The 14,696-nt window shown below is 37.4% G+C and overlaps 2 protein-coding genes across 13 annotated transcripts in view; one reads left to right on the forward strand and one right to left on the reverse strand.

The window, feature by feature from the left end:
* The window catches only part of LOC128894084 (protein Wnt-2b-A-like), an 81,994-nt gene extending 78,456 nt beyond the window's left edge, over positions 1 to 3,538 (reverse strand). The window contains exon 1 of the mRNA XM_054155546.1: positions 3,361 to 3,538. Coding sequence (XP_054011521.1) covers positions 3,361 to 3,389 — 29 coding nt within the window. The 5' untranslated portion in view covers positions 3,390 to 3,538. The remainder of the gene's footprint in view (positions 1 to 3,360) is intronic.
* LOC128894056 (proteasome subunit alpha type-5-like) overlaps positions 1 to 14,696 on the forward strand; it is a 196,488-nt gene that overhangs the window by 173,476 nt on the left and 8,316 nt on the right. The window contains exon 10 of one of the 12 annotated variants that reach the window (XM_054155478.1): positions 340 to 403. The exons of 8 other annotated variants lie outside the window; for them this stretch is intronic. In XM_054155478.1, the coding sequence (XP_054011453.1) occupies positions 340 to 388 (49 nt within the window). In that variant the 3' untranslated portion in view covers positions 389 to 403. Of the gene's footprint in view, positions 1 to 339; positions 404 to 3,325; positions 3,356 to 4,659; positions 4,723 to 14,696 lie in introns of those variants that run through there. 3 more of the 12 variants (XM_054155481.1, XM_054155483.1, XM_054155484.1) reach the window with 3 other exon arrangements.

Genomic DNA, 14,696 nt, shown 5'->3' on the forward strand with positions numbered 1-14,696 from the left:
TTTAAATAAAAAGGAATTTATTTTACTCTGTCAATATTATAATATGAACTACACTTTCAATATTTTTTTACATTATTTCATACTGTGTGCATTTTGTAGCTTACTGCACATGAAAGTTTTCTATAAATCCATACAAATCATGTATATAATTCAAGCCACATTACACGTAAACCGTAGCAGTAATGTTTAATATTATTGTTTACATCAATTAAATATTCCTTTGTTCAAATGACACTTTGTAATATAGCATCGAAGCCAATTGACCTCTACGTTAACCCACATGTCGTTAATTTACGTTTGAAATACAAGAAATCATATCTAGCCCATGTGTGTCCACAGGTACAGTTCCCTTCCGCTGCTCCACTCCCCTTCCACGCGGCGTAACTGACAGAGAGAGAGAGAGAGAGAGTCGTCAGTCTACCGTAGAGCGTAGAGCAGAGCAGATCGTGGCATTTGCGCCGTCGTGAAACGCGCATACTAGCGGGACCATAGTGGGGACAGCTCTGGAGCAGATGTGCTGGCTCGTGGACATGCCTAGTGTAGTGTTTGTGTGTATATGTGTGTGTGCGTGTGTGTGTGTGTGTGTGCAGTGATATAATGAAAATATTAAATTTCAAACATAATACAAATTTGTGGATATTATAAATAATCCGGCAAATCAACAACCATTGTCAGTATTTAAATTAGAGTACCAGTATTTTAAAAATAATACAGATTTGTGTAGATTATAAAAAGTTTCTCAATAAATCAGCAATTACTGGGAATATCAGTAATTAAATTAGAGTGCTAGTATTCAAACGAAAATAATTACTTTGGGAACCATCGCTCGAAGAATACGAGGAAGAAATATATTTATTGGGTGAGTTGTGATTTTTGTACAATTTAAATGTTTAAGATTGTTTGTGTTTGTCACACAAACTTTCTCTGTCACATGTTGATATTAATTATTTCGTAATCTTTTAGAAGAGAACTTTTTTCTTGACGTGTGCCAAATATGATCATTCTTTGATATCGTCTTTTCGATTCAATTTCTTCTTATCTACGCAACTTGGTATATTAATTTTATGACTCGATTAAAAATATATACTGCTATACAGTGGAACCTCGATTATCGCAGGAATTTCTAGCCCCAATGTTTTGCAATAATCGAGGTTCTGAAGGAGAAGTGGGAACGTCACGAAAACTGTTCCTTTGTTTAACTTTTCTATTAACATTACAACTACAAAGTCAATTCAATGCATTTATTTTAGACTTCTTTATATAATTATTGAATTGTGACAACATTTTTGCTGCAATTTCCATTGAGAATTATTGAAGCAGGAAACTAGGTGTATACGTGTTAATCGATTCACCCCTCCACTCCCTAATTTCAAAGATATAGTAATATGCATACGAAGTATCAGCTGAGAGTTTTTAGTTTTACTGCAAATTAATCTGTCATTCCTCTCGAATTATATTGCTCCATTCTGACAAACAAATGAGCAATCACACATGTTTCTGTAAATACGTCTCGCCATCCCTCGACGTGAATTCGGCCAATTTTCGCAGTTTCTCACGATATTTCTTTAAATTTTGTCCACAATTCGCGAACGACCTTTTTTGCCGGACACGAGAAGAGAGAAAGGGTCCTCGTTTCGCCGTCTGCGAGCTCGCATCTTCTCCATCGGTCCCCTCCGTCCTTTCGTTTCCTTTCTCACTTGGTCCCCAGCACTGCTCGAAGCCCGGTGTAACAATGGCCGCCCTCTAATTATCGTAAGACCGCGGCACTTTAAAGAGATCTCCGAGAGCCCATCACTGGACCTCCGTTTCGTTCGCTCCTTAAAATTTCTTCCACTCTCCCGGGGCCCAATAATGGCGGCAACAAAAACAATAAACGCCACGATCGCGCCTCGTGGAAAATTGGTATCGCCTCGCGGGAGCACCTACCGCAACGTCGACCATCCACGCGAATTACGACCATCCTATCGCGAGATATAGTTCGAAAAACGGAGAGAAATTGGTAACATTGGCAAAATTTCTGACAGATAATTTTTGTTGTTCTACAATTATGATATATCATTTTATTTTATTTGCGGAAGATAATTCTTATCGATGTAAACTTGATGTCATAGTTGAATAACCAGTGCCCTTATTTAGTATCATCGTCGAATTGAAATTGAATCTCAAATGAAAGGTTAACGAGCTCTTAGTATTGCCTGTGTTTAATATTAAAAACCCGTGAATCTGAAATGAATATTTGAGAGTCTCGAATTAAAAATGAACGAATTTCTTGTACCTCTTGAGCTTAGTATTAAACATCCGTGAATCTCAATTGGATGTATGAGAGTCTCGAATGAAAGATTATTGAACTTCTTATACTGCTTGTATTTGATATTAAAAATTCGTGATGAAATTCAGTTTTGTAAAAATACCTTCACACCTGTCGATAGGATCACTCGAGGCCAAAGTGTTTTCCTAAGAAAATAGTGGCACTCACGTAAATTGTAGAGAGTCTGCCATTTCGTTGGTCCGACTGTAAGTGGCTCTAATTTGAAGTAGCATCTGTCTATCTCAATTTTGGAACGTTAGATTAGACGAGGCGATACTTCTAATTGCAGCAGAATTTCCAGAACGTGTATTTAGATCAAGATTTTAGATATAGATTGTGGGACATTAACGAAATGTCTTTGTAGTCGGGATCCTATCGTTCCATTTCGTCAAATATTATCAGAGAAAACAGAATTTAATCTATACAAATCAAAGACTATGGAACATCATGTGAATGAATTTTATTTGTAAAGGAAATAAGAATCAACTATTTCAAATAACATATAATTCTTTTAACCTTCTTTTTTGCTTTGCCTTGATATATGTATTTAAATCTTAAAGAAAAAATTCTTGAAAGTACGTACCCCCTCAGAAACATTTAATTTTCTTTACAGAATTGAAAACTGTTCTCTCCTTTGCCGTTTTATTATTTCAAATAAGAAATTATAAATGCTCACAATAATTCCATAAAACACAACGAGATTACGCTTTGAAATATAAAATAACGACGAAAGAAAAGGACACTGTTATCCAAAATAATATTTCAGATGTGTCCCAGTACCTCCAGATCATAAAATCTCATTCCTCTCCTATATCTTATCTACGATTCGCGCAGACGATCGGAAACCGATACTTCCTCCTTTGGTCGACGTTTCATTTGCTAGGTAATTACACGCAATCTCCGTTTGCCGTCTGAATTATTGAGCCCGTAGCCGCCGCAGGAACGCTTAAACGCGGCCGAGCAAACGGGAACCGCACCTGCAGCCGCGCGCGTAATTAAATTATCGTGTGTTTTCAGGAAAGCATCAATTAGCCATTAGGAATGGAACTTACCCGAGTAACAAGCGGCTGATCTCCCTCATTGCTCCGGAATCAAGGCAGCCACGAGTTTCTCATCGCTCAGCGAAAAAGTGTTCGTCACCGCGGCAACCGGTCCTCGTTCAGCCACGCAAAAGGGGTTCCACCTTCCAACGAAGACGACGTCCACAGGATGGATCACACGGCGGAGTAATTAGTGCGTCCCCGGTTTTCATAAATCATCCGTTCGATAAACCCGACGCTTTCTCCGCGCCGAAGAATGTCGTCGATCAAGGCGACCATGCCATTTTTCGGACGAGATCCTTACAAGGCTTTCGCAAACACACTATGGTGGCCTCAGGAAGTGTCCAAGGGTTGGAGATGTAGATGTAGATGAGAAATTGTGCTGGGAAGTTGAGTGATGTAGCTTGGAGAGACTTGGTTCTTGGGTGGATAGTTGGATAGTTCTTTGTTTCGAGTGTGGAAGAGTCACTGAGTAGGTGATGCTCTTTGAGGAAGTTTGAGCTTAGAAGAAATGAGTGCCTTTATCGAATCGTGATTTTAATTGAGTCGGTAGGATTAAGAATGAAGAAATCAGAATCCTGAACACCAGTTTCCTTCTTCTAGTAGTCTATAGAAGTTTCTTTATTTCTAGTGTGAAAGAGTCACTGAAGTAGGTGATGCACTTTGAGAAAGTTTGAGGTTTGAAGAAATAAGTGTCTTTATTTAAGTTTGTTTCAAGTACGATGGAGTTTAGGGAATTTTCAGTTTAAAACGAATGTGTACCTTTATTGAATCATGTCTAAAATTTAGTCGTAGAATTCGTAATTAAAGAAGCAGAGTCCTGAGCACCAGTTTTCTTCTAGTAGTCTATAGAATACACTGATTGTGAGATAATCCTTGAATACGAAGTTGATATTTAACATTTAACAAAGGGTCTATGGGATAGGAGTTTCTGTCTTTTAATAGCCTTGAAGATTCACCAAAAATTCGTCTTAGACGTTGAAAAAAGCCCCTCCATAAGGGGGTCCAATTCACCAAAACACCAATTCTTCCTTCTTATTCTCTTCAAACTACCCTCGAAACGTCACAGTACATCAAATCAACGTTACATCCATATCGTAGATTCACTTATACTTCACTTGCCTTCGAATTCCACGTTCCCCTTCAAAGTGTAAGTACTCAATACCTCACAAGAACATCTTGAACTCCAAACTGTCATCGATAAGATTTCAAAGACATCTATCTTACATCCATCGCTACATTTCATCAACAGATCCGCAAAACAAATTCTTCAAAATTTCCCTTTTTCTGACTAATTACCTCCTGTTTCAGGATCCTCTCGCCGAAGAACAACCCCCCAACACCGATGGACGTCGATGACAGCTGTTCCTTCGCCTCCATCTTCCGAATCGCATTTTCAAATAGAAAAGAGCCAACCAATTGCGTGACATTCACGTTCAACCCTTTTACGGTCCAGCTTTTCCGATTTCGGTACAGTTCTGTCGAGTCTCGTTCGAGGAAAGAGGGTTAACGCGCGAACAGTGAAAAGCAAGCAAAGTCCGACGCGTTAATTAATGTTCGGTTTATCCACGTTCCGGCTTCGGTTGATTAGCGAGCGAGCGTCGCGAAGATAAATCGCGCCGACTTTCCGTGTAACCGGTGGTTACAAGCCGACAGCCTGGCGATTACTACAATTTACCGAACTTCCTCTTCTCTTCTTTTGCCGGGCCGCTCCGAAAGGGGTAACAGGGAACGGACGAAAGTCCGCGGTTACACTTCTAGACGTCGAAGCGCCATGCAATCGTACGCTGCTTAACAGTTTCAGACTGTTCTCCGCGATATCATTATCTGGGCTCGAGCTACCTGTTCCCGGAATACCGTTTCGGTACCATTATTGCGCTTTCTTCCACCGTTTTCTTCGGAAATCCTTTATTTAGCACGCTTTACAACGGGGAACGCGCGGTACTCGAACTGCTTCTGCATCTTCTCATTCAATCATCCCAAAGTTCAAATTAAGTAACATGAGTATCTATCCTTCGTTACTAACACTGAATCTATCATAGCCAGTTATAGGACCGTTTTAAAATTTGTGTGTGTAATTGTTTGTATAGAATTATTTCATGCATTATTTAACCCTTTGCACTCGAATGTCCCCTATGAGGGGACATCGTAAGTCTAACAAATTTCGCTAGAAACACCATAAACGATTTATGTTCGTAGTGGTGCGACCGCTTCAAGAAAGGTAGAAAAATGTATAATCAAGTCTAATAATACCAAAAACGACACGTTTCCAAAGTTAGACTATTTTATGTAATGCGATTGCTGTTCGCATGTTTTGCAACGAGATAGCGCAGAGTGCAAAGGGTTGATTTAATACCGAGCGAAGTATTTTCGGATTCAATTGGAGAAAGTATCTTTAACACCAGTAATTCGTGTGTTTAGTGTAAACGAGATAATTGCAAACGTTCTATAGGAAGCTATTTATTTATTTAATTTACAAGAACTCTTGAATTTTCACTCTTGAATTTTCACTTTTCAATTTACTCTTTATTATTCAAACGTTAGTTATGTCTGTTCTCAGCGTCGAAATGACATGTGAAAGGCTCGTGTATGTGTATATATTTATTAAGTGCAGAAGTTATAGACTAAGCACTCCTTGTGAACTTGAACTTGACGAGGGCTCCAAAATATATTAACAAGGATAGGTGCCACCCAACTATGCAACACATTTACGCATTCAAAAACAAAGAATCGAAATACTAACACCCCACTATCAAAATCAAGCTCAGCCTTCAAAAGTTTAACTAGGATCTGTACTTAACACTTTATTCGCCAAGAGCCTATTTATAGGCTCTTTAATTCCAAGTGTCTAGCTTCTGGAATTTATTCACTGTGTTATTAATTGTCTACTAACAACGTTCAGTTTTTGGAAACAGACTCGACTTTCGATGTACCTAGCAACGGTACGTCGGAATTAACTCTCTTGCATCACATGGAAAAGTGGAAAATTCGCTGTTATCAGCAATGTTTTATTCGAATTCGATCGCCAAGTAAATAACGCGCATATATCGGCTAGTAATGCAAATGGGTTGACATCAGCCTAGATTAACACATTCGCGACCGCTGACGTGTATTCGCGTCAAATCAAATTCTGTTTCTGATTATGTAGATCTTTGTATTTTATACACTACATATTTACAACATCGATATTTCGAAACATATTTTGTCATTTTTATCTTCGCCCAAACGATGCGCATTCGCGGTGGTCCAGCTTCAGAATTTTATTTTCGTCAGTACTCGGTATTAGAAACGTAAAATATCTGCCGGTCGCGAATGAGTTAACATACACCGATATAAAAAAATTCTTATTCGAATCGCAGGCTCTAAATAGGCCCCGCAAATAAAGTGTTAGGAAAGCTGAAGGCTCACAAAATCACAAGCACATCCCTTCTCATCTACGTCACGTTTATTAAACCATTAAAATCAACCCGATTCACCGAAATTCCATCGTACAGTTCACTTGTATCACCCCCACTTCGATTTTTCGATTACTTCCACAGTTCTCAAGGTCAGTTCGCGTCGTAGAGTCGCGAGTCGCAGACGGAACCGTCGTTTATCGGTTAGATTCGCGCGGCGAAATTAAGGGCGACGAACGCATCGAGACGAGAGTTTTTCGGAGGAACGCATGATAATTGGGGCCCCAGGTTCCCAGCCACTGTTTCTTTGATAACAGGTTCTCCGGTTTCGGTGCACCGTTTCGCTGGGTTGCTCCGTATCGCGCATGCGTTCGTCCTTTCGTGGGGACGTCTCTTCTTTGAGAGGTCGTAAAGATAATGCCCACATCGCCAGCCAGCAAACAGACCGGAACGGAAAATTTATCCGTATCCTATTTGAATGAAGATCGTTCGCCGCGATTAATTAATCCGCCGCTGGATCAGACCTGGCCATCATGGGGGCCACCGAATCACCGTGGTTCCCCCCTCATTTCTCCCCTTTGCTATGTGTCCTTCCTCGTTGCGCCGACGAGCCACCAAAGGGGCATCTCTCGCTTTTAAATAATTAGTTCGGGTTAACGTGGTCTTGTTTATTTGCGCGATCGTTTATCGCTACCTCGCAAAAGGGAGTCGCGGAGTTTCGCGTTGAACGCGACGCGATTCAATTTTGCCAGGCAATTACCGACGATGGGGAGGGTTAAGCGTCTTTTTTTTTTTCTTTCTTTTTTTCTTTTTATTTTTTTACCGGTTTTATACCATCTGGAGGGTGAGGGTGAGATGGAGGAAATTTTGCCAACGTTTGGAGCGGTTATTATGCTTCTTAAGGTGATTGGTCAGGTCGATGGGTATTAACCTTCTTCGGATCTGGGATTTTAGAATTTACGGTGTTTTGCTGGCGATTTGGGAGCAAAAATGCACGGTGCGGGGATCTAATGATGAATTATTATGGTAATTTGTAGTACTCGAGTTTATTATTTCAATTTATAATTCGATTTATATTTAATTAAAATAATTGAGCAGATGAATTTAATTATAAATTGGAACAATAAAATTGAGTACTTCTAAAGTAGGACACAAAACACACGTTGCTAAGTCGTTTATTCGATCAATTATCTTGGTCACAGAATAAAATTAATTCATCGCAGATGTGGGTCCTGACGATGAGTAATTGTAGTAATTGTTGTGCTCAACTTTATTACTTCAATTTGTAATTTAACTTACAATTCAATTTTTAATTAACACGTTGACTGCCAGGCTAATAATAGTAATAGTAATTAGAAATGAAATAATGTAACGTTTATGGTAATATTTACCTTTGCAAAATCTTTAAAATTCATAAATCGTGTCCAGATCTATCTTCTTTAATGTTTCAGAATTAATTTATTTAATTCCTTAATGAACGTGTCGATCAAAATAATTGAAACAAGTGAAATACTTGATATAATTGAAATCGTTGTTCAATTATTTCAATTATAAATTGTCATAATAAAATTGACTGCGCCTAAAAAAAAGCACAGAATACGTGTCCATATTGATATAATTGAAATCGTTGTTCAATTATTTCAATTATAAATTGTCATAATAAAATTGACTGCGCCTAAAAGAAAGCACAGAATACGTGTCCATATTGATATAATTGAAATCGTTGTTCAATTATTTTAATTATAAATTGTCATAATATAATTGACTGCGCCTAAAAGAAAGCACAGAATACGTGTCCATATTGATATAATTGAAATCGTTGTTCAATTATTTTAATTATAAATTGTCATAATATAATTGACTGCTCCTAAAAAAAAGCACAGAATACGTGTACATATTCCGAAGTCACTTATTCAAACAATCATCTTAGTCGCAGAATAAAATTAATTCATCACATATAATCCGTAACAAATTGCTCCTAAATTAAGCAAATAAGTTTAGCAAAGAAAGTAGAGTAAAAAATTCGCGATACGTGCTTTAACATGTACGAAAGTACTACAATCCAATAACACTCGAATGTAATATTTATTTTGTAGGCTCGCGTGCTTATTGCTAACCTAAATGAATTGCTCGTTCACCATAATCGATAAAGGTCAGGTTTGATTCCCATCAGCGTCCAAGATATGTATCGAATACTGTAACGTTTAGGCGAGGCGAGTTTTCCTGGATATATTCTAAAATTTAATTAGACGCGTAAATGAACAGGTACGCGAGCAACGCTCGCGCTTTAATCTCGTATAAATCAAACGATCCGCCGGACGGCGTGTAATTAGCGGCTCATTAACGATGTTAATTTATTGGCCTACTTGTTGGAGACCGTGCTCCTACTAGTTGAATTGCTTCACAGTTTGCACGCGGGCCGGCTCAAACGAAACGGTTTTCCTTTTTCTGAGACAGATGTAGCGGGTTTCTCATCGGATGAAAAACGCTCGAAAAATTTGTTACAAGTTTGCCGGGCAGGAAATCGAACGTATCGAACAAATATACATTAGCAGTCTGGTTTAAAAATGGTCTTCCGCAGTTTAAAAATCATTAGGCATGACTAAATCGTCACTGAATGAAGTTTAGGCGATAATTCATTTATTAGATAAAATGGATGGAATAATTGGATGGTGCATTGATTATATATAATAATTGAATCACTCAATAAAGTATACGTAAAAATTGCGTTATTAAACGAAGTGTATAGGAGTCATTGATTTATTAAATTAAATAGATAGAATAGTTGATTCATCGAGTAACATGAATACAAACAATAAATACAAAAATATGATATAAATAGACATAATTGGTTTATGGTATAAACGAAAATTATCTGGTTAAATAAAATGTGTACAAACAATGAGTACAATAATGAATACAAAAATAAATACAGAAATATTAAATAAATAGAGATAATGGATATATGGAATAGAAATAATTCTCAAACGGAAACATTAAAAAATCATCTGAATCTGATGACGACTCCAGAGACAAAGTTACACCCCCCTCCCTCTCCCTGATTGTGGTTCACTCTCCTTAAGTTTAAGCGACAGTTTTCTCGTTCCAAATATCCCGAGCTTTTACGGTCCATAAAGGGACAAAGGTTGCTTTTAGTGGCTATTACACGAATCTCCGGCTCGACGCAACATTTATGGCTCGTACACAGTGTGCGGCAGTTGTTAAAACACATTTCGTGGCTCGTATCGACTGAATGCAGTTCTGGCCACCTTCGCCAGACGCGTTTCCGCCATTTTTCACGGCTATCGTCAACAACCGGACAACTATCGCGTCCAAGGGTTAAAGAAGAGTTTTGTTCGGTTTTATGGAAGGACAATAGACCCTTCGTAAAACCCTTGGCGAACAGGGGTGGGTGGGGACGGAATTGACTCGATTCGTTTCTTTGCATTCTCCAAATTTTTACACTTTATAGTAACGCATTCCCCAAATTCTGTATCTTTTACTGTATCTTTCAATGGAAGCCATCGTGATCTTTGTTTATTGCATAATAAACTGTATCCATTTTATTTGCTTTTGAAAAACATTTTTTAATCTTGATTTAAAAATCAGCCATAATCAATAGCTCTCAAAATAACAGCTCGTAAAATCTCAAATAATTAAAAATGAAGTGGAAAATCCTTATGGTTGACGGAGGAAAACAAAGAACTTTCTTATTCCATTTATTTTAAATTAATTTTAATATGATTCAGTATTTTTTAGAACATTTATTACAAAGAAATACAATGGGTTACATTAAACTGTTCAAAAAAAAAAAGGTTTCACATTATGTATAATGGTAAATTAGCATCTAATCGTTCTAAAATAGAAACGAACGTACAAAAAGAAATTCTAGTGATCATAATTAACCCTTTGCACTCGAGGCCTTTTTTTCTGGTATCTGCCAGCAACTCGAGATGTTTCTTAGCATTCTATTGCCATGAATTCTAAGCTATCTAGATTTGAGAATAAGGTCACCTTTACCTCGCCGACAATCATTTTATTGACACTTCGAGCTCCAAAGAAATTAAACGTAAAGAAACATTAGATACCGTAGATTTGCTTCGTGAAACCTAATGGTGACTGACAGTCGCCTCTCGAGTGCAAAGGGTTAAAACTTAATACAAAGATTTCAATGAAAATTATCGCGTATCATATTAATTCTACCGAATTAAATCATCAACCACGCAATCTACAAAATCCTAATTACCCCACGTGATCGAATAACAAAAAAATTGCTGCAACTCGCGAATAAAATCAAACGAGGTCCCCTTCGGTATAAACTTGTGTTCTTACGTTACCGATGGAACAGCGTGATCGATCCCACGCGTTATAATACACCTTCTATACGGAATTTCTCATAGTCGTACAGGTACTTCGACCCATGGATCGCTTGCCAAGGAATCCACGACTTATTAGGCACCGGCACAGGCCCGAAACGCGCCGCCTGTACCGGCACAGGCCAATTTACTGTTCCGCTTCTTTGCATCCAATTTGCATCGGTCATTTTTCGTGTTCTATGCAATTGGCGATCGCCAAGCTAATTGAATCTTTCGTACGAGCGCGTTCCGCGGCACGGTGCCCAATCATTGCAATTTATTAATTCAGATTATGCGGAAGCAATACGTGGGCAGACCTCGAGGCACTCGCTGGGTGGAGCGAACTTCCTCCCGTGAAGTTTCTACTTTCTCGTTTCGAGCGTCGAAGTTGCTCGTAACAATTTGTCTGGGGAATACCAGAAAGTTGTCAGAAAATTGGAATTTTTGTTGTGAGGCCACGATGGAAATAAGATTTCAGGGAATGTTGGATTAGTGTTGAAAGTGGGATTCCGTAAGGTTCCGTGATATTAAATAATGGGACACTAAACGAATTTGGTACGCTATAAATTAAATGTATGCCAAATGTAGGATATTAAATAAATTCGGTACACTGTAAAAACAGGACATTGAACGTGTTTGATGAATGATAAAAATAGGACAGTAAACGAATATAGTACACTGTAAAAATAGGACCACTAAACGAATTTGGTATGGTATGAATGTAGGATGTTAAATAAATTCGGTACACTGTAAAAACAGGACATTGAACGTGTTTGATGAATGATAAAAATAGGACAGTAAACGAATATAGTACACTGTAAAAATAGGACACTAAACGAATTTGGTACGCTATAAACGTAGGATATTAAATAAATTCGGTACACTGTAAAAACAGGACACGAAACGTGTTTAATAAATTGTACAAATAGGACAGTAAACGAATATAGTACACTGTAAAAATAGGACACCAAGTAAATTTGGTATACTATACAAATTGGACACTAAATAAATTCATATACCGAAGTAATCCAGTAAAAATCCCCTAATCTCACAGGCAGAGGGTCTTTCTTTCTTCCTAAACACATATCCAAATGGTAATCATGAATTATTTTTGTTATAGTAGCTTTTTCAATTTTGTCCTTCAAACTAAACCCCAATAGAATATTAATTACACGTTTCCAATTTTAGAAACCACCTAATCAAAAAAAGATAAATGTACAGTGAGTTAGTTATGTCTAAAAACGTTTAGATAACACAACATCGGAGAATGTACATACCGTAGCTTTCATATTTCTTTTCCTGAGAAATGAAATGAACGTTTCGTACCTAGGCCTCCCTTAACCCGTCAGAAACGCTTTTATTCTAATTACAAGTCGGTGTCGTCACTTCACCTTCGCATGGAACTTCGCTATACTTCATTCTTCTCCTGGAGTCGCATCACTCGAACATGTCAAGGTGCAGCAAGCATCCATCCTTCTTCCTCCTCTCCGTTCCTTCGCCTGATCGTCCCGCTTCATAAAGGAATCGTTACCCAGAGACAATTAACGCGTATAATTAACTGATAAATTTCGCGTTAATTGCTGCCCGTTATGGCCACTCAAGATTAATCGTTCGAGATGGCTTGATATTTAAATTAAAAGCAATCTCCTGCAGTTCATTCGAGCCGACCGTTTGTGCGGTATCCTCTGATCTTCCGCTTTTTCTCAGCGCGCCCTTTAAAGTTTCGCAGGCGTTCGATAAAACGAGTAATTATAGTACCTTCTTGTATGATATGCACGTCTCGGTGTCCTAGAATTCAATGGAGATGGTCAAAACTTATTGAACAATCTTCTACGAATTGATAAATAATTTTGAAGTTTAGATAAAATTTATGTGGAGTTTGTAAAGATTGGAAATGTGTGATAAATATTTTTAGAATGGACAGGAATGTGTTGAATAATTATCGAATTAAGGTGATCCAGTAGTAGATAGCATCGCAAGTGTCGCGTAGGTGGCGCTAGTGTCTCGTCGCGTATAACTTCCAGAGCTTTTCTACAATTTCTTATATTAAATTGGAGAAACGTTGAATATCAAGTTCCACAAGTCTAAAAATTGTAACAAGATACCCGAGCTTGGAGTCGTTAAATTAAAAAGCCAATAATATTTAATAATATTTAATAATATTTAAATACTTGCCAAATATTCTAAACAAAACAATATGATTTTTATGGTCAAAGAAACGACCAATTATTTATCGATAAAACAGCCTTAGGTATCACGAATTAATTTCGTAGTACGCATAGAGTTTCTAATCGTCTCGTTCCCTCAAAGAATTTCACGTTTCACCGGCCGAAATCTGAATCACGCAAAACCAAACAATCAACGTGTCGTAACTAATGATGAATGATAATGAAACGATGCATTTCTTTGCGTACAATGGCCCCATAAATCAGTGGAACGATTGGTTATACACGATCGAGCTGCGAATCGCGCGCGTATATTGATAGAAACGTATCATTATATTTTATAAAACGTTTACACCGCTTGACTCATGTCGAACGAATTTCCGTCGAGATATCGATCTAATTATCCGTCGATTTCTATTTGAAATCTGGATATCGTCGATGTCGAGCAACGTTGGTGGTATTTCATTAGAAAGGAAAATTGCTTGCCTTTCAAAACTTCCGGTGCAATCAAGGGGACATATTTTATACGCATTTTATATTAACAGTTGCAGAAATTAATTAATGTCTCGACTAAACGGTAAGCATACTATATATGCATAATATAAATGTGTAGTTTGTCTTTTAAGTATTCGTACACTCAATGCTTATTGAAGAAATTTATCTAAATTAAATGCTAAGTTTGATGTTTACAAATAAATTTTTCATTAAAAATATATACAGATGTGAAGATTATTCGTGTACATATAATTATAATGAAATATCAAACATGTTACTTAATTCAGACAAATTTCTTTAATGTACATAAAGGATACGAATAATTGTAGCACTGAATGTAGATATAAAATATTGATAGCAGCATAAAACTGTACCTCACATTTTATACAACTAATATACGTATACGTTTATTTTTTATTTCTATTTTACAAAGCTGCACATGTAAAATAAGCAAGTAAATGAGAAAAAAAGACGAGGTTCAAGTAAACCGGTCTTTGCACTCTACCCTCAAATTAACACTAAAGCTACCAAGCCAATAAATCTTACCCATGAACTTCAAACTCCTTTCTAAAGTCTCTCAATTATTAACGATTCAGATTTTAGATTCGAAGAGCCTAGTTTGAAGTTTATTTTACACATCTTATGCTTGTTTAATTCTGTATAAAGAATCTTAGACACGTAAGATGTTTTGTCATAGTTCTTTTTGGAAAAGCTCTGGAAGTTATAAGCGACAAAACCCTAGCCCTCAAGGGCTGTAGCGGTGTTTTTTGAAGCTACAGTACGGGCTTAGCAACCCCGAGGTACCCGAGCTAAAAGAGAACTAGCCACCCTATTGATAAGAAGTAAGAGATACTGAGTAGGTGATACTCTTTGAGGAAGTTTGAACTTTGAAGAAATAAGTTTTCTTTATTGAATCGTGTTTTAAATTGAGTCCGTAG

This window comes from Hylaeus anthracinus, unplaced genomic scaffold (assembly GCF_026225885.1).
Source record: "Hylaeus anthracinus isolate JK02 unplaced genomic scaffold, UHH_iyHylAnth1.0_haploid 3, whole genome shotgun sequence".
NCBI classification, from domain to species: domain Eukaryota; kingdom Metazoa; phylum Arthropoda; class Insecta; order Hymenoptera; family Colletidae; genus Hylaeus; species Hylaeus anthracinus.